This window comes from Triticum urartu, chromosome 4A, assembly GCF_056163025.1.
Source record: "Triticum urartu cultivar PI428250 chromosome 4A, HENAU_Tu73, whole genome shotgun sequence".
Classification (NCBI taxonomy): Eukaryota; Viridiplantae; Streptophyta; class Magnoliopsida; order Poales; family Poaceae; genus Triticum; species Triticum urartu.
The window spans coordinates 14,990,926-15,009,946 of NC_141876.1; the positions used below are offsets into that span (position 1 = coordinate 14,990,926).

The 19,021-nt window shown below is 41.3% G+C and overlaps 1 protein-coding gene across 2 annotated transcripts; it reads left to right on the top strand.

The window, feature by feature from the left end:
* The first annotated feature begins 8,861 nt into the window (after positions 1–8,861).
* Positions 8,862–12,678, top strand: LOC147974462 (uncharacterized). Of its 2 annotated transcripts, XM_087517503.1 has the most exons (7): positions 8,862–9,514; positions 9,622–9,821; positions 10,106–10,246; positions 10,422–10,483; positions 10,721–10,930; positions 11,759–11,843; positions 12,332–12,678. In XM_087517503.1, the coding sequence occupies exons 1-3, from the start codon at positions 9,476–9,478 to the stop codon at positions 10,206–10,208; spliced, it is 342 nt and encodes a 113-aa protein (XP_087373629.1). In that variant the 5' UTR covers positions 8,862–9,475; the 3' UTR covers positions 10,209–10,246; positions 10,422–10,483; positions 10,721–10,930; positions 11,759–11,843; positions 12,332–12,678. The 2 variants fall into 2 exon arrangements, with proteins under 2 accessions (XP_087373629.1, XP_087373628.1); XM_087517502.1 differs by having other exon boundaries at positions 10,721–11,843.
* The last annotated feature ends 6,343 nt before the right edge of the window (positions 12,679–19,021 follow it).

The window sequence follows — 19,021 nt, forward strand, 5'->3', positions numbered from 1 at the left end:
GGGAATTGTTTTAGTGAGTCAATCTTAACCGTTCATCATAACTTATTTTAACTTCCTTTGTCTAGTCCTGCATTGATACGTCTCCAACGTATCTACTTTTTTAACGTTTTTTTCTCTTGTATTGGACTCTAATTTGCATGATTTGAATGAAACTGACCCCGTACTGACGCTATTTTCAGTAGAACTACCATGGTGTTGTTTTTGTGCAAAACTAGTTCTCGGAATGGAACGGAATTTTGCAAGGAATTTTTATACAATAAACAAGAATTTCTGAAGCCAAGAACCACCGGAGGGGGGCACCTGGGTGGGCACAACTCACCAGGGCGCCCCCCCTCCTGGCATGCCCAGGTGGGTTGTCCCCACCTGGTGGCCCCGCAGACCCTGATTCCAACTCCATAAATACCTATCTTTCCAGAGTTCGTTGGTATCTAAAGTTTTGACCTCTCCAATCCCATTTTTATCAATTTTTGCATCAAGATCTAAAAACTCCGAATTTTTGGGACGCCTTCTAATTAAAGTTGACTCATCTCCAGTCCCATCATTAACATATGATCTTCCACTGAATAAACCAACTAGCATTATCCATGAGATGTAATCAACGCTACTAGCAAAAATCATTGTGGTACCAAGAATAACTTTAAGGTTTCGACAGATACGATTGTGGGGGTGTGGTTGAGTGTTTTTGGAGCAATGTATCAAGGGCATGGAAAAGATTATAGGAGCATTTGCTATCACTTTTTCATCCGAAAAATACACCCTCTGCTGTCCTACATAGCAAATATCATAAACGAATCCTAGGAAAATTATTCTTTCTAAACAACAGGAGGGACAAACAGACGACACGAGCCTCCAATTCCGACTCCGGCGATCCTGATCCTTTTCCGCCGTACTTTTTTGCCTTCCTGGGAGCACCCCTAGAGTTTGAGATCTTCACAAGAAAGGGTCTAGTTATTGCAGAAAACCACCCCATGGTTTGAAATGTTGACAAAAAAGGGCCTAGATTTTGACAAGTCGGGGAAATCTTCGCTAGAAATTTCGGCAGCATAACACGTTGGGAAGAACGCATGCACAATGGCAGAACAAATTTATTAAAATGAAGCTGGCTTGTTCATTCCAAAGTTACATTCATGAAGCTTAACCCATTCCATACGAACCAGAGGAACTTCCCTACAAATTTACACAGCCAGCATATGTCTAGCAAAAAAGAAGAAAGAATGTACAGAAGTTCGTCCCAACAAGCAAACGTAGTAGGCCCATATCCAGCACTCATCGAGATCCATCTCACCAGAGAGAGAGGCTCATTGGCAAAACAGATAGGCCTACATCCAGCACTCCGCACTAGGAAGACCATGTTCAGAACTGCAACTTCACGTCTTCAATGACACTCGGCACAATCGAGATCCTTCGGCATGTCACCAAGATAGGCATCTTCAGCATGTCGCTCCAGCTGAAAACTCCAACAGAACTGCAAGTCCACCAAGATAGGCGTCTTCAGCATATCGCTCCAGCAGAAAAACAACTCCTTTCATTGCAAAGTCCCTGGCTGGGGACAACAGATAAACAAGGACTAAATGTCATCAATGTCAACAACAAATTCACAAGGTAGCTACTGGAGCGGACTTCTAAATATATGTCACAAGTTTGATGATGAGTTGTCAAGCATATGCAATATATGACACAAGTCAATATAGTGCCGTCAAACACTTACAGTACAATCTGAATTCAATGACACTCTGAACTAGCAACAAAGCCAAAATCAAAGAGTAGAAAACTAATATAAACAACATCATTGACACAAAAAACGTATTACATTATGGGATGGAGGGAGTACAATATACGCATGGGTGTGGTATGTATGTACGTATGTTTGTTTGTAGGGTTTTTATCATTTATGCCATCGGTTGTGTCCCACTACTCAGTTTTGCCACTAGGAATTTCAACTGCTCGAAAATGCCATCGCTTTGTTAGACACATGTTCAAATATGCCACTGGGCACCATTATTGTGATCTCAAATCTTTTTTGCCATGTTATAATGACATAAATACCTATGAACCAGCATGCCAGCTCTCCTTCTATCTTACTACAATAAAGTGTGGGGCCCACTTGATCCCAACGACGTTCTTATTTTCCTATAAAATTATTCGCTTGGTTACTCCTGACAAGTGGGGCCACACTTATCATTGTGAGATAGAGAGAACTGACATGTGGGTCTAGGCTTATTTTTGTCATATAACATGGTCAATGAGTTTGATGTGAAAATAACGATGTCTAATGGCATTTTTGAGGAAACATCTAACGGAACAATGGCATTTTTGAGCAAATATCTCATGGATCAATGGCATTTTTGAGTAGTTGTAACTTCTAATGGCAAAACTGAGTAGTAGGACACAACTAATGGCAAAAATGATAAAAACCCTTGTTTGTATGACCAGGCACGCAGGTGGTGTTGGTGACGTTAACATCGGTGGTTCCCGATAGAATCGACACACAATCATCACCTGCATGCACAAAATACCTACGTATTCGAGGCCAGACAGAGTGCAATATATACTAGTACCTCAAGGATTGGAGCATGGGAGCACCTCAAGGATGGGAGTACTAGATATTTCCCCGAAGCATGAGGTAACCTCGTCGGTGAGGGAATTCTCGGCGAAGCACGCGAGTGCGACGTTGGCGACGCAGGCCAACTCTCCATTGGACGTGCTTTATGCGACACACAAATTATCCTGTCAGTACTTACTTTTCACGTGCCCTCTCTGAAATGAATGAGTTGTAGAAATGCAAGTACTGACCTTAGGTTGGTCATGTCGACTAAACAATTTTGACGAGGCGTCGAGGTGAAATAAAATTAAATAAGGATGCATCTACATCTCAGTCGATTAAGACTTTGTTATGTAAGTCTCAGTCGACTGACGTGGCATATTAGTTGAATCACTGATTTTCTTGATCGGGCTGCCCAATAGAAGAAGGTGGGTAGGATGAGAAATAGTCACACACACTTCTATGCCAATGAGAAAGCCAAGATCGTCACTCTCACACCAGTCTCCTCTCAGGCCCCAGTCGCTCCTACCGACACAGAGTTTGCCCGCTCTGATGTGTCCAACGAGGTGTTTTTCAAGACTCTGCCGTCGTGGTGATCGATTAGTATGTTTATTAAAATTTGTATATTTCCAAGTCAAATATAATGTTGGACATCTACTTATATTGAAGATGTTACATTTTGATGAGAAAATGATGATACTTGAGTGTTAGCCTTGGAGGGTTTACCGTTGGATATGCCCTAAGCCCACTCTCTTTCCCATCCACAACGACAACACAACCCACATGCACCATGTGCTGGAGCTAGCAGCTGTACAAGGCATTTTGCTCATAATGATTCTGTTTCCATGGCTAGGTTTATGTGGGACTTCGCCTACGCTAACGCGGCAAAAAAACCGTATGTGGTGTTTTGCCGGTCATCGGAATGAGAATCATGCGAGATACTCTAAAATTTGAATTGCTGCCATAGACAACACCTCTTATATAGTACTCTCTCCGTTCAAAAAAGTTTGTCCCTCAAACAGATATATCTAGCATTAAGTTAGTGTTAGATACGTCCATTTGAGGGACAAGCTTGGGACAAGTTTTTTCGGACGAAAGAAGTACTATTAGTTGGTAATAAAATATATCGAGAAAATGTAGGCATGATGATATGAGATGGTGTTGACCATCATTTGACCAAATATAATTTTGGCTCTAGCCTGCCTTGCATGGCGCTCATGTAAGGTAAGCATAGCACAACTCCCTGGTCGTATATGTCCATTAACGACTTGTGATCAATTGCCAGCGAGCTGTGTTTGTGGCTTCACCGTTCCCGTGACATGGCTTAAGTGAAGAGGATCGAGTGACTGCATGCATGCACATCTTGGAGGTCCTAAAGGTAAAATGCACAGCTTGGATGGCGAGTCCTGTTCGTTAGCATCTTCTAAGCTAATGTGTCATATTCCCCCATCGACACACAATCATCACGTGCACTCACTCAAGGGTCCATTTTATGTGTGTACATATTCGAGGCTTAGGTAGAGCCTCGAATTATCTCATATTACTAGTTCCCATATTATCTTCTAAGCTTTATTTCCCATATTACTAGTTCTATTGATGTTAGCTTAGGTAGGAGTCCTGAGGAAATAGAGCGATCTATTTCTATGATTAAGGAATTAGAAAAGTCTAGAAGTGATCTATTTACTGTCAAATTAAGGAAAGAGGATAGAAAAGATAATGATACTGAGTCAAAACTGGATAGTTTTGACCCTGATGCTATTAAGAATTTAGCTTCTGATTCTGATTCGGATTCCGAAGAGGATGAGGATCTAAGAGAGGAAATATTGATGTTATCTTCTTTGTTTAAACCTAAAAGAAAGGTTTGCACTGGTGCATTCAGTGTTAAACCAAAGGTTCGATGTAGTGTTGGTAATGATACATGATTATATATAAAGTTTTTTTATGGCTGATATTTTTTGGAATGCTAGAGGATTAGGGGAACCTGAAAAGAGAAGATTTCTTGCAGAAACTATCTCGGAGCATAAGCTAGAATTTGTTTGTATTCAAGAAACAAAAAGGCGCGCGTTCGCTGACCCGTGGCTGGCTGGGGTTAGCGGCCGTTTCACCTTTATTTGGCTTTGGCAGCCATCTGTTGGTGCTTCGGTTGGCTTGCTTATGGGGGTTAGAGATAGAGAAGATTTATTTGAAGTAGATACTTGTGTAGCTAGTAAATACTTGACTAGGATGACTCTTATGGATAAGAGGACGGGTTTCAAATGGAATCTGGTCAATGTCTATGGAGCTGCTCACTCCAGAGACAAAGAAGATTTCTTGATTGATTTTGTGCATATGCTTGGGTGTAATGATCATCCTTTTGTTGTTCGCGGTGATTTTAATATCATTAGGAGCAAGGATAGGAACAAGGCCAAGAAGCTTCCTAAATGGTCTTTTTTTTCAATTCTATTATTGAGCATTGGGGCCTGAAGGAGCTTGAGCTTTCTGGGCGAAATTTTACTTGGTCGAATAACCAGATTGATCCCCTTTTTGTTAAGTTGGATAGGATCTTAGTTAGCCCCGCTTGGGAGTTAAAATTTCCACTAGTTACTGTGAGGACACTGGTTAGAGCTGTCTGTGACCATGCAGCCTTGCTTATGCATAACGGGGTTAAAACCCTTACAGCTAATAAACCTTTTCGTTTTGAATTATGTTGGTTTACCAGAGATGATCTTGCTGCTGTACACTACAAGAAATATGTTAACTAGTGACCTTCTGTGAGTGACCCTGGAAGAAATGGTCATAGATCTATGACCATTTCAGACCAATTGGTCAAAAGCTGTTCGGGGGGCTCCAAACCCTAAACCATTGCGACCATTTTGGTCAGAAAGGTCGTAATTTCCTTACATGAAATAGTCATAAAGCAAACAACACTAGTCCGCCGCCTTATTTCTAGTTGTTAACGACCAACGCTAGTCATAGCCTTGTAAATTGTGGTGGGTTGCTATGACTAGGCGCCACCCCATCAGTTTTGCCTATGTGTCATGTCCATGTGGCAGTTTTTGCCCTAGGTTGTGAAGCAACCTATATTTTTGTCATTCCCAAAATTCCCAAAAAAATCTTATAAATTCTTTGGGTCATATCTTCGTCAAATATGTAAAAACCTTCCTTTCCTAGTTCAAAAATAATTCAAAAATATTCATTTTCGTATTCTGTTCAGAACAATAGTTTGTGAAGGAAGTACCACTTTGGCATGTCCAAATAGTATCCATTTTCTACAGTGCTTTCCTATGCCCAAATAACCATCCTCCACCAAATGCCAGCTCAATCCATTCATTATTTTGAGCCGAGCTTCAACATTCGTAGTTATGTCCAGTGTGGTAGTTTGCAAAACAAGTACCACCTAGGCTCCTTCTTTTGAGCTGAAAATTTGTGAAGACGGTCTTCTTAGTAACTGATCATCCTCATCCAAAACTCACGCCCATTAGCCATGTACATTTCCCGTACCGCTAATCAAACACTTGGCTGCTAATTCATGTTTGAGCATCGATCGGTCTCCTCGTGAAAATCTTATGTTGTAATTTTCTTCCTAGCACCTACCTGGGGAGTGCCCAACCCATTAGACATGCCTAGGCTGCCCAGAACACATGGCAACGCCACGGTCACGCGGTGACCATGCGGCGGGCACGCGAGTTTACGCGCTCTAGAGTTGGGGGCCTCGGCCACCGCCCAAACCTCGACGTATCGTCACCAAACCATGTATTTATGATTAAATAGGTACTTATGTAACTATAAATGATTTTTGGAAAAAATAAATAGTAAACTATGAGGCAGCTGCAGTTCAAATTTGATCCGCTTCCTGCTGAATCGGCGGGAATTTGTCTTTTTCGCCAGAGGTGGATCAAAACTTTTGACACCCAACCATTTTGTCAATTGTGAATTAAATATGGCCTAGTATTTTATAAAATTGATTTGGTCCAATTTTGCAACAAATATATGGTAGGTCCTTAAAAAAACTCATTTCGGGCACTCGGAAAATGGAAAATGTATTTTCTGTGCAAAGAAAATGAAAACTCCCTTAGGCAACATTGTTTGGAATTCCAAGATGCACCCTTGTGCACAATATGAGATCATTTGAACAAACTATGCCAAGAATGTGGCCATAAGATTGATTATTTGGCTTGAAAGCCATGAATCTTCACGCATGATAGCTCATTTCCGAGAACACTTTTTTAAAAAAATTACCGTATTACAAGTTTATTACTTTTCCTGGAAACATGGTCATATATAATGACACAATGCGAAGGTTTTCCAATTTTCTGATTTTTTTTGAATTTTTTATGCCCGTTTCAAAATGCGGTCAAAACGGCGGGCCTGACCGTTCCTAGCTAGTGGTTGAATCTTGGAATTTTTTTGGTGTTTCTCTGATTAAATAGATGCTTATGTACCTATAAATGATTTTTGGAAAAAATAAAGAGCAAACTATGAGGCAGCTACAGTTCAAATTTGACCCGCTTCCTACTAAATCGGCGGGAATTTGTCTTTTTCACCAGAGGTGGATAAAACATTTTACACCTAACCATTTGGTCAATTGTGCATTAAATATGGCCTAGTATTTTAGAAAAATGATTTGGTCCAATTTTTCAATAATTATTTGGTAGATCATTCACAAAAAACCTCATTTGGGGCACTCGAAAAATGGAAAATGACTCTTTTGTGCAATGAAACTGAAAACTCCCTTAGGCAACATTGTTTGGAATTCTAAGATGCACCCTTATGCACAATATGGGATCATTTGAACAAACTATGCCATGAATATGGCCATAAGATTGATCATTTGGCTTAAAAGACATGAATCTTCACGCATGATATCTCATTTCTGAGAACACTTTTTTAAAATAATTTCCGTATTACAAGTTTATTATTTTTCCTGGAAACTTGGTCACATATAATGACACAATGCGAAGGTTTTCCAATTTTTGATTTTTTCTAAATTTTTATGCCCGTTTCAAAATGCGATCAAAACGGCGGGCTTGACCGCTCCTAGCTAGTGGTTGAATCTTGGAAAACTTTTGATGTTTCTCTCATTAAATAGATACTTATGTACCTAGAAATGATTTTTGGAAAAAATAAAGCGCAGACTATGAGGCAGCTGCAGTTCAAATTTGACCCGCTTCCTACTGAATCGGCGGGAATTTGTCTTTTTCACCAGAGGTGGATCAAAACTTTTTACATCCAACCATTTGGTCAATTGTGCATTAAATATGGCCTAGTATTTTAGAAAAATGATTTGGTCCAATTTTGCAACAATTATTTGGTAGGTCCTTCACAAAAAAAACCTCATTTGGGGCACTCGGAAAATGAAAAATGATTTTTTTCGTCCGAAGAAAATGAAAGTTTCCTTAGAAAACATTGTTTGCCATTCCAATATGCACCCTTGTGCACAATATGAGATCATCTGAACAAACTATGCCATGAATGTGGCTATAAGATTGATCATTTGGCTTGAAAGCCATTGATCTCCACACATGATAGCTCGTTTTTGAGAACACTTTTTTAAAAGAATTGCTGTATTGTAAGTTTATTGTTTTTCCTCATAACTTGGTCACATATAATGACACAATGCGAAGGTTTTCTAAATTTTGATTTTTTTGTAATTTTTATGCCTGTTTCAAAATGCGGTCAAAGCGGCGAGCTTGACCGTTCCTAGCTAGTGGTTGAATCTTGGAAAACTTTTGATGTTTCTCTGATTAAATAGATACTTATGTACCTAGAAATGATTTTTGGAAAAAAATAAAAAGCAAACTATGAGGCAGCCGCAGTTCAAATTTGACCCGCTTCCAACTGAATCGGCGGAAATTTGTCTTTTTCACCAGAGGTGGATCGAATATTTTGACACCCAACCATTTGGTCAATTATGCATTAAATATGTCGTAGTATTTTAGAAAATTGAATTGGTCCAATTTTGCAACAAATATATTATAGGTCCTTCACAAAAAAAACTCATTTTGGACACTCGAAAAATGAAAAAAATGATTTAAGAGAACTCATTTCTCATAACTCTTAAAAAAATATTTGTCTTATTTCAATTTATGATTATTCCTGAAAACTATACTCAAATTTGTTGACACAATGAGAAGTTTTTTTCTTCATATTTTCAGCTCATAATAAAATAGCTAACATGATTTAGCACCTTACTTTTAGTCAATTATGACCAATTTAAATGGTCAAAATATCACACCTGTATACTACGTTCTGATTGGTCCAAAGGCCTCTCACGTGGATCATGGATAAACCACTGTCGGATCCTCCTGAATCCAACGACCCTCACCTCACCCACCGCGAGCTACCCCTAAAAAAAACCACCGCACACCACTCCACTCTCTCCCCACGCAGCGAACCCTACCGCTCTCACCCTCTCCCTCTCTCTGGATCCACCGCCGCCGCACACCACTCCTTCTGGATCCCCCGTCGCCGCCCCCAACCTCACTCCCTCCCTTTGGATCTCGACGCACCGCTGCCCCCACCCCACTCCTCCGGCGTTCCCCCCACACGGTCACCGCTCGGCCCTCCCCATCGCGCTCCCGATCCAGATCCCTCCCCTCCCCACTCTCAGATCCAACTGGCCCGAGACAGAGGCCGTCGTGGACATGGTTGCCACCGGGTCCTGGTCCTCTCCCTCGTCGTCCTCGGCGACGGCATTTGGCTGAGCCACCGGACGCGACGCCGGCTCATCTTCATCGTCTTCTCCTTCGTCGTCACCAACCACGATGCCGGCTCTGTCGTCTCTGGCCGCGGATACTCCACCTGGCAGCACGGAGTGGAGTACTGGATGATGGCGTCCCTGCTGCTGCGGTAGTAGGAAGGAGGGGCGGCGGAGGCCGTGCAGGTGCGGGATCCCGAGGCCTTCTTCGCGCCCTTCTTCTCCTCGCTCAGCTTCAACGAACCGCCCCGTCCCCGATGTTCGCAAAGCGCTTCTTGCAGAAGAAGCTGCACCAGGTCTCGCCCCACCCCCTCTCTCGCTCCATCCCGTCAGATTTGGGGGTTTTCTTCCGGCGCTGCCCGTGTTCGTGTTGGTGATTCTATTTGTTTGGATGTTGCTGCAGGGAGGGGGCGGAGAAAAAGGAGAAGGTGGTGGAGGAGGAGGAGGGGTGGCCGGCGATGTGGCCCAGCTGGACGCGCAGATCGCGCTCCACTACAGTGTCCCCTATGCCGCCTCCGTCATGGCGTTCGACCCCGTGCAGCGGCTCCTCGCCGTCGGGACACTGAGTCCCCAACCTCCACTCCTCCTAACTTTGCTTGCACTGTAAAATAGTAAAACTGAAGCTGATATATCTGTCAAGTTGTGTTACCACCCTCTGAATCCGAGCAACCATTTCTTGTGTCATATAACAAGACATCCAAATAATAAGCATGTAAAGTACAGTAGGTCATTTGTAGTGTTCCATCCCCCTTTCAATCTTAAGCTTGAAGCCCGAATGCGGTTTAGATCATTGCTCAAGTCGCTAAGCAAACCCTTGAGCACATTTTCTGTGTCCATGTTGAGTTCACTTCCTGTTGTATTGATGGTGACTGCGCTTCAAACTACAGGGATGGCAGGATAAAAATCTTTGGGGGTGATAATATCGAAGGCATCCTCATATCGCCAAAGAGCATGCCATACAAGTATCTTCAGGTTTGGCACCGAGGCTGACCGCCTCCTTAAGGTAGCAGACGCTCCTCCACGCCAAGGTGCTCCCCTTCTCTATTACATTTGGCCTAATGTAGTTTTCTCACGCACGCACATGACATCACTTGACTTGTTGCTCTGTTGCACTGGACAACTTGATGTTGAATCAACAAATTGATGTTGAATTCAAGCCAAGGTACCCGTGATTAACCTCTGCTTTCCTCTCTCTCCTTGCAGCGACTGTTGATTGGTCACCACCAAGCTCAGGTCCATGGAGCTCCAGTGTCAAGGGCACAAAGGTCAGCTACCTGCTGCTCCTTTGTTGATTCTGTTAAGAACTTAACAAGTGCATGCTATACTATTGCTTACTAGGCCAGAAGTGTTTTTTTTAAGCTAGAAGTCATTAGTAGATCATGAATCCTTCATTTTGTGTTGCGTTCACCAGAAAACTGCTATTTATCATGAATCCTGCTAGTTCTGGATAATTTGGTGACTACAAACTAAGTCATGTACTGCTATGTATTGTTTGATGCCAGGGGAGGACCAGTGCTAATTTGTATAGCACAAATGCTGGAATCGACGCGCGCAGAGAAGCAGAGGAGGGCTGGAATCGACGCGCAAGGCAGCGAGGTCCTCATCCACCGGGAACAAGTCCAACAAGGCCTCGCTCGGCAAGGCCCAACATGCAACCAGGAACAACAACTAGGCAGCCCAACTCCAACGATTCATTGATACCCCTAAAAAAGGTGATTCATTCATGGTTCATTTCGTTCGTTCGATCCATGTGGTGATCTGACATGCTGTTGGTGCTATGTCTTCAAGAATGATATGATATCCCCTGTCTGTTTGTCTGTCATGATGCTGCTGCTGCTGCTTGTTTTGCTACTAAAATATGGATCGAATTTTATGCAAAGTTTTGGTTCCAATGCACCAGGTTTCCTCCTTGAATCTGCCACAATTGTGGCCCTTTTTCTTTCACAAGATACAATTAAAATTCTACGCACTGACATGATCTGTTTCGCATATTTTGGTATACTTGCTAGTATGAAGCACTAGTATCTTTTGTTGGACTGCAGCAACAGTTGCAACTATGCCGTAATAATTTATACAAGATGCCATCTTGCCTAAACAATCAAACTCAACTGCTGCAGCCTCTTGTGTCACCTACTTCCTGTATGAAACAATGAAATAGATGAACTTAGTTCTGTGCACTTTCTTTTAGTGTTAAGGTTGATGTGCTTTAAATTTTATTTCTGGTAGATGAAACATCAGTTTGACTTAGTTGCAAAAATATTCAACACCCAGATTTTATTTAACTCCACTTGTCTTAGGCCATGTGTACAATGCAATATGCTTAGAGAGGTGCTTGTAAAAATAAAACATGTTTAAGCTCAAGTACCGGCGCTTGTTCCTTTAAGCTCAGACCAATACATGCTTTTTTGTAACTTTAGATATTTTCCAGAATAGTTTTCTTGGTCCTTCATATCTAAAGCTTGCATGTACTGTAGAAGCTCTACTTTATGCTAATACTTGCTTGTGTAACATCTTTCATGGCATACTTCTAAATGGACAAGTACGTGCGACGTCCAGCGTCAACGATGATGCGGACCATATGTTCAAGTGTTCAACTGCAGCCCCATCCATTGCATCGACACAAAGGTATGTACTCTGTCTTGCTGAACAGATATGGGCCTGATGCTTGATGTCCTTATGCCTGATGCATGTATCATGTGACATACACATAATTAACTTTGACATAGTTGCTCTGTTACAGTAGATGGCAAGATGAATAGCTAGTGTCTGTTTAATTCCATCATGCACCTGGTAGTTTAATAGGTACTATTGATTGAATATGAATGTTATTCCATATACTCAAATGGAACTTTGATCTGCTGTAACTTTGAATGATGGTTTTTAAACCTTGTCGTGTATGTGAAACATTCCATGCTTGTTTGCTGCTAAGTTTGTCATATGTGCCAATTCAATTCCCAATTTTGATCAATAGCCATATTCTGGATAAGTAGAATGATCTGGTTAATAATAATAATAAGTAGAATGATAATATACTGGTGTATCTTTACTTTTTATTTTAAAAGTACTCTATATTCTATCAGTGACTTACCTTTTGTTCTCTTTTGAATGCTTAGATGTTTTGCATCAGCCTGTCATTGCTTGCTAAGGGAGAAGTGGGACTTGGAGAAGAAATCTTTCCATTAATTAGATTACATGTTTGGTTGCTGTTAAGTACCAGATAGGCTAGTTCTATTTTTTTCACGATCCTGGAGTATTTCAGCAGCGCCATGCAAATGCAGTAGCGTTTGATTTTTGTTTGTAAAAACTTAGTTAGCCCGCAGTCAGTCAGTAGTAGCTCAGCCAGCCAGCCAGCCTCAAATAGTATTGCTGGAATGAATGCTTTGAAAATGTATCAGAACTGGGCTAGGCCCAAGATAGCTTGTGGTGATGTGTTGTAATGTCAATGGCATAATATTTTTTTTGGATTGGATCAATTTTTTAAGAACTGGGCTAGGCCCAAGTTATATTGGACAATTATTTTGAGGGAAAAACATGAAAGGCCCAACAAATAAATGGACCAGAAAAATACATGATCAAAAATAAAATGTGATGTTAAAAGGGCCACGCAAAGAAATCAATAAGGCTGAATTGTTGGGCCAGACCCATGTAGCTAATAAAAGCACAGGAAAAAAATACATTAAAAAGGCCGAATTGTTGGGCTAGGCCCATGTAGAAAATTGAATTGGACCAGGCTGATTCTTGTGCCACATCAGATTGCCACGTCGGATGCGTACGTGGCCTGGGGAGGCTGCTAGTGACCAAAACAAAACAATAGGCATATTTTGGTCAAAAAAAGGTCGCAAATGAAAAACAATGACCTTTCAGTGACCAATAGTCAAGGTCACAAGTTGACATATTTCTTGTAGTGGTAGTTAATAAAATTTGGCATTCTAATGTGAATGGCAAGGATAATTTGGCCATTTGGATGCAGAAAATGAGGAACTTGAGAAGATGCCTGAAAGGCTGGAATCTCAATGTGGAGGGGGCTTATAGGAAAAAGAGAAACACTCTAAGTTCTCAACTAGATGATCTTGGTAGGAGATGTGAGCTAACTGGGTTATCAGTAGCTGACTATGAACTTAGAAAAGACCTTTAGTGTAGTCTGAATAAGATTTTGAGAGAGGAGGAAATCAAATGGTATCGACGCTCTAAAGAGAGAGATCTCAGGGAAGGGAATAACATCACTAGATATTTTATGATTAAGGCGAGCGGTAGGAAAAGAAAGAACAAGATCTTTCGTTTTGTGCAAGATGGGGTTATTATCCAAGGCGATAAGGAGCTATTGGACTATGCTACCAAGTTCTATAAAGAGCTTTTTGGTCCTGTAGACCTTTTACCTATCTCCCTAAATATTTCCGTTCCTGCTTGTTTAGATATTAAAGATAAGAAAATGTTGACTGCTAGATTCTCCTTGGAAGAGATCAAGCTTGTTGTCTTCTCTATGAAACATAATCGAGCGGCTGGCCCCGATGGAATGGCCGTTGAATTTTACCAAGTATTTTGGGATTTAATTTGTTCTGATCTACTTCAGCTATTTAATGATTTTTTGATGGCAAATTGGACCTCTCTAGGCTAAATTATGGTGTTGTTACATTGATTGCCAAAGGCCAGGGGGCTGATAAGATTCAGATGTATAGACCTATCTGTATGCTTAATGTTCCTTTTAAGATTTTTACCAAGGTTTTGAACACTAGAGCTATGTTAGTTGCTGACAAGATAGTGTCTAAGATCCAAACAACGTTTATTAAAGGGCGTTATTTGTTGGATAATGTAGTAATGTTACATGAGACCATGCACTATCTTCATAGAAACAAGCTCTCTGGTGTGCTTTTTAAAGTCGATTTTGAGAAAGCTTACGATAAAATTAACTGGGACATTATGCTTTTTGTGTTAGAAATGAAAGGGTTCCTTGAAAAGTTTATTCATTGGACCAAGTCAGCCATTTGTGATGGGAAAGTCACTATTACTTTAAATGAGATGTTGGGCAATTAGTTTACTACTAGAAAAGGTCTAAGGCAGGGGGGTCCCTTCTCCCCCTTGATGTTTAATATAGCTGCTGATGTCCTGGTGACCCTGGTTAGAAGGGCTCAGGAGCAAGGGTTTATAAAAGGTCTAGCCCCTCAGATTTATGAAGGTGGCCTTTCTGTTTTACAATATGCTGATGACACGATTTTTTGTTTTGAGGGCGACTTGGAAGGAGCTAGGAATCTTAAAATCATTCTTTGTGTCTTTGAGCACTTGACTGGTCTAAAAATTAATTTTTTAAAAAGCGAGGTTTAGTAAGACAGAAGGAATATGCTCAGATCTTTACTTGCACAATTGGAACCTTTACTTTTCGCTACCTGGCTATGCCTCTACACTATAAGAAACTTAGTAATAGCGATTGGAAACCTGCTGAGGAGAAATGTGAGAAGAAAGCAGCTACCTGGCAAGGGAGCTTTCTTCCTATGGGAGAGAGACTTATTCTTACTGAGACTTGCTTGAGTAGTGTTCCTAGTCACATGCTTTCCTTCTTTAGATTGCCTAAAGGTGTGCGTAAACGCTTTGATTTTTCCGAGCTCGTTTGATTTGGCAAGAAAGGGAGGGAGTGTGGAAGTACCACCTGGTCAACTGGAATGATGTGTGCCAACCTAGGGACCAGGGAGGACTGGGGGTTACTAATCTAGATGTTAAAAATGTTAGTCTTCTTTGTAAGTGGCTCTGGAGACTAGAAAATGAGGAGGGGGACTGGCAGGAGATGATTAGAGCAAAGTATCTGAAGAAGAAAACTTTGACTCAATGCGAATCATCTCCTAACAACCCCCACTTCTGGAATGGCTTACTGGAAGTTAAGAATATTTTCTATAGCTGTTGTCAGAGAATTGTGGGGGATGGACGTAAAACTAGATTTTGGGAAGATGCGTGGATAAAGGATACTCCTCTTTGTTTGACTTTTCCTCGTCTTTATAATCTAACCTTTTGCAAACATGTTACTATTGGAAAGTATTTACCTTGGAGTTTAATTGTATTAGGTTCAGAAGATGTTTACATGGGGAGACTCTTGATATGTGGAATAAGTTACTTGATATGTGTGGTCAGGTGATTTTGTCGGATAAGCCTGGCAAAGTTAAATGGTTACTTACAAACTCCGGTAGCTTTTCCGTTAAATCTCTGTATCACTATCTTATAGCTAGACAAGTTGTTTTCCCTTTAAAAAACTATGGAGGATGAAGATGCCTCTTAAAGTTAAGGCATTCTCTTGGTTAGTAATCAAAAATAGGATTCTGACCAAGGACAATCTGAGTAAAAAAGGCTGGAAAGGTGCTAAGTATTGTGAATTTTGTGACTGTGAGGAGAGTGTGAACCATTTATTTTTCACTTGTTCCTTAGCTAAGTTCCCGTGAAATATTGTGGGATGTGCTCTAGGGAGCCAGAGAGCTCCAATGTCTTTTTTCGACCTATGCCAGAACTGGCTGTCTAGATATACTGGCAAAGATAGAGTAGTTGTTTTATTGGGTACCGCTGCTCTCTTGTGGTCTATTTGGAAAACAAGGAACAAATCATGTTTTCAAAGTGTTATGCCTAGAGATCCTACTGACATTATCTTTCTTGTTTGTTCCCTACTTGACTCATGGAAAAATTTGCAGAAAAGAGGGGTGCAAAGCATGCTTCATCAGGTGTCTAGGCGTATCGTGAGGGTGACTCGTGATATCTTCAGAGGAGGGCATGGTTTGGCGCCGCATGTGGGAAGGATTTTGTGAAGCTAGCCGCTGGAAATGCTTGCTGGCTTCAAAGCATTTATGTTAATTTGGTTATCGTCCTTTAGTCTGTTGATACCTTTATAGCTAGCGTAGCACTAGGCCCTTCCATGGTTAGTTTTGGGCAGATTGAAGCATCCTGATGTGGTGATATATATCCGTGGTGTGATGATTAGGCTGGATAGGCTGGAGCATCCTGGTGTGGCTTCTAGATCAGTGATGTAATGTTGGTTTGATGCCTTGTAAACAACTCCATTTTCATAATGAAAATGGGGGCCGTGTGGCCCCTTCTATCGAAAAAATATTCGAGGCCACACAGAGTGCAAATACTAGGCAAATACTTCCGTATGTATCTTGCATTACCTTATCATGCCACCACCAACACGTCCCTTTTGTGGATCCATTGTTTCTGTGTAAAGGTCGGCAATAATTTCTTCCCTATGGCCTTGTGAAGAGACTGATGCCCTGTTTTGTGACTAAACTACATTACCAATGCCCAATGGCAAGAAACATGCAAATAGCCATGAAATGAATCAAGAGGTACAAATTAAACTTTACTACGGCGTCCTTATCAGGAATGCTTTTTTGTACGAGTTCTACATTTAATCATACTTAGAAGGAACAAATAAGCACAAAAAGAATGTCACTCCGCGACAAACGTTTTCTTTACCACGACCCTCCTTGAGTTTGAAAACTTGACACAAAAGGGCCTATTTATTTACCAGAAACCCCCTTGAGTTTGAAAACTTCACACAGAAGGGCCTACTTATTTACCACAAGCCCCCGTGAGTTTGAGAACTTGACAAAAAAGGGCCTAGATTTTGACAAGTCCGGGGGAAATTTCAACAGAAATTTTGGCAGCATAACGCGTTGGGAAGAATCACATACACAATGGCTATACAAATTTATTCAACACAAAATGAATGTGCCTTGTTCATTCCAAAATTACAACCCATTCCATACCAATAGGAGGAACTTCCCTACAAATTTACACTTCCCAGCATAGGTCTACCAAAAAAGAAGAAATAATGTACAGAAATTCATCCCAACAAGCAAATGTAGTAGTTGCTAGTGCAAGAAACTGTGTACATCTTGGGAAACCACCAGGGAAAGAGGCTCCTTGGCCAAATAGATAGGCCTGCATCCAGCACTCCACACGAGGAAAACCAGGTTCATAACTGCAACTTCATGTCTTCAATGACACTCGGCACCGTTGACAACCTTCGATTCAACCAGGTGGCTTCTCAAAGAAAACCCTGACAAAACTACAAGTCGAAATAGATAGGCATCTTCAGCATATCGCTCCAGCAGAAAAAAAACTCATTTCATTGAAAAGTCCATGGCTGGGGACAGCAGATAAATAAGGAGTAAATGCCATCAATATCAACAGCAACTTCACAAGATAGCTACTGGAGCAGACTTCTAAATATATGTCACAAGTCAATATAGTGATGTCAAACACATCATATGCCATTTTAGCGTGTGGTGTATATACCACCTCATGATAACTGAAACATCTTGCTGCTTACTTTAAGATGACGAAGTGGACAGAATAGGTTATGTACAACAAAATGGGTGTCTTCTATATAGTTAAGTCTAACAATGTGTCAAGCATTGACTAAAACTTTCAGACTGCACAAGCTTTTAGAGTACATTCCAGGTGTCTCTGGGTTGACTAAAAAGGTCATGAGCATTTCTTAATTACAACTATTTCATCAAATCAATACTAGGAACATACAGCAAGAATGGATCAAACCAACCAGTCACAGCAGCCATCAACCTAGCAAGGCAACAATGTTCCTTCCATAGCGAGAAACATTGAGTCGCTTAACTAGCTATCAAGAACTTTGACAACCAGTAGCGCATCATTTACTGAGTCAATCGAGGCCATCAAGGCCAAAACCTAGGTTTCCATGGCAAAAAGGCCACAGCTCGACATGCCCAGAGCAAGGGAAAGGAATAGAGGAGGAAGAGAAGCCAAGAGGACTCACCTTCAATGTTTGTAGCCAAGGCCAAAACCACGCCATGCCGTGTTGACAGTGGAGATGAGAGCTGGCCGAGCATAATACCATGTACAGGCCGTCGAGAGGCGGTTGCAGCACGGTGAACTCGTTGTCGTCGCATAAGGCGAGAGCTGCTGTAGATGCTCATTGACAAGTCATCCGCAACAGTAACCTGCCCTAGGAAACCACCAGAGAGAGAGGCTCATTGGCCAAACAGATAGGCCTACATCCAGCACTCCGCACTAGGAAAACCATGTTCAGAACTGCAACTTCACATCCTCAATGAAAGTCGGCACCATTGAGATCCTTCGGCATGTCACCAAGATAGGCATCTTCAGCATATCGCTCCAGCTGAAAACCCCAACAGAACTGCAAGTCCACCAAGATAGGCGTCTTCAGCATATCGCTCCAGCAGAAAAACAAATCCTTTCATTGCAAAGTCCCTGGCTGGGGACAACAGATAAACAAGGAGTAACTGTCATCAATATCAACCACAAATTCACAAGGTAGCTACTGGAGCAGACTTCTAAATATATGTCACAAGTTTGATGATGAGTTGTCAAGCATATGCAATATATGACACAAGTCAATATAGTGCCGTCTAACACTTACAGTACAATCTGAATTCAATGACACTCTGAACTAGCAACAAACCAAAATCAAAGAGTAGAAAACTAATATAAACAACATCATTGGCACCCAGCAAACCTGACAAACAGTCGTGAAGAAACTACAGCCAACACAAGCTCCAAAAGCTTCCCAGCGGAAGGCTGGAGGTTGCTGCCACAAATTGACTAGCACAATAATTGGTTCCAAGAAAAGATATCAAAATGCTACAAGATACTAGCATCTAAATCCTACAATACATATCATCACTACACAATCTGCAAGCCTTTTGTGAGTGACCAAAAAAGACACTAGACAATCAATCTCACACTAAATATTGGAAGGCACTGCCAGGAGACGTCAAAAACAACATGCTTTTCTCAAAACCAAAAAGATGACAAAACTGAGACATCCATCC

Bases quoted from the DNA above. Each gene is read 5' to 3' on its own strand.
- LOC147974462 (XM_087517502.1), top strand. From the start codon at position 9,476: ATGTTCGCAAAGCGCTTCTTGCAGAAGAAGCTGCACCAG. The intron at 9,515-9,621 runs GTCTCGCCCCAC...ATGTTGCTGCAG, and splicing joins TGCAGAAGAAGCTGCACCAG to GGAGGGGGCGGAGAAAAAGG. The intron at 9,822-10,105 runs GTAAAATAGTAA...TTCAAACTACAG, and splicing joins CTCCTAACTTTGCTTGCACT to GGATGGCAGGATAAAAATCT.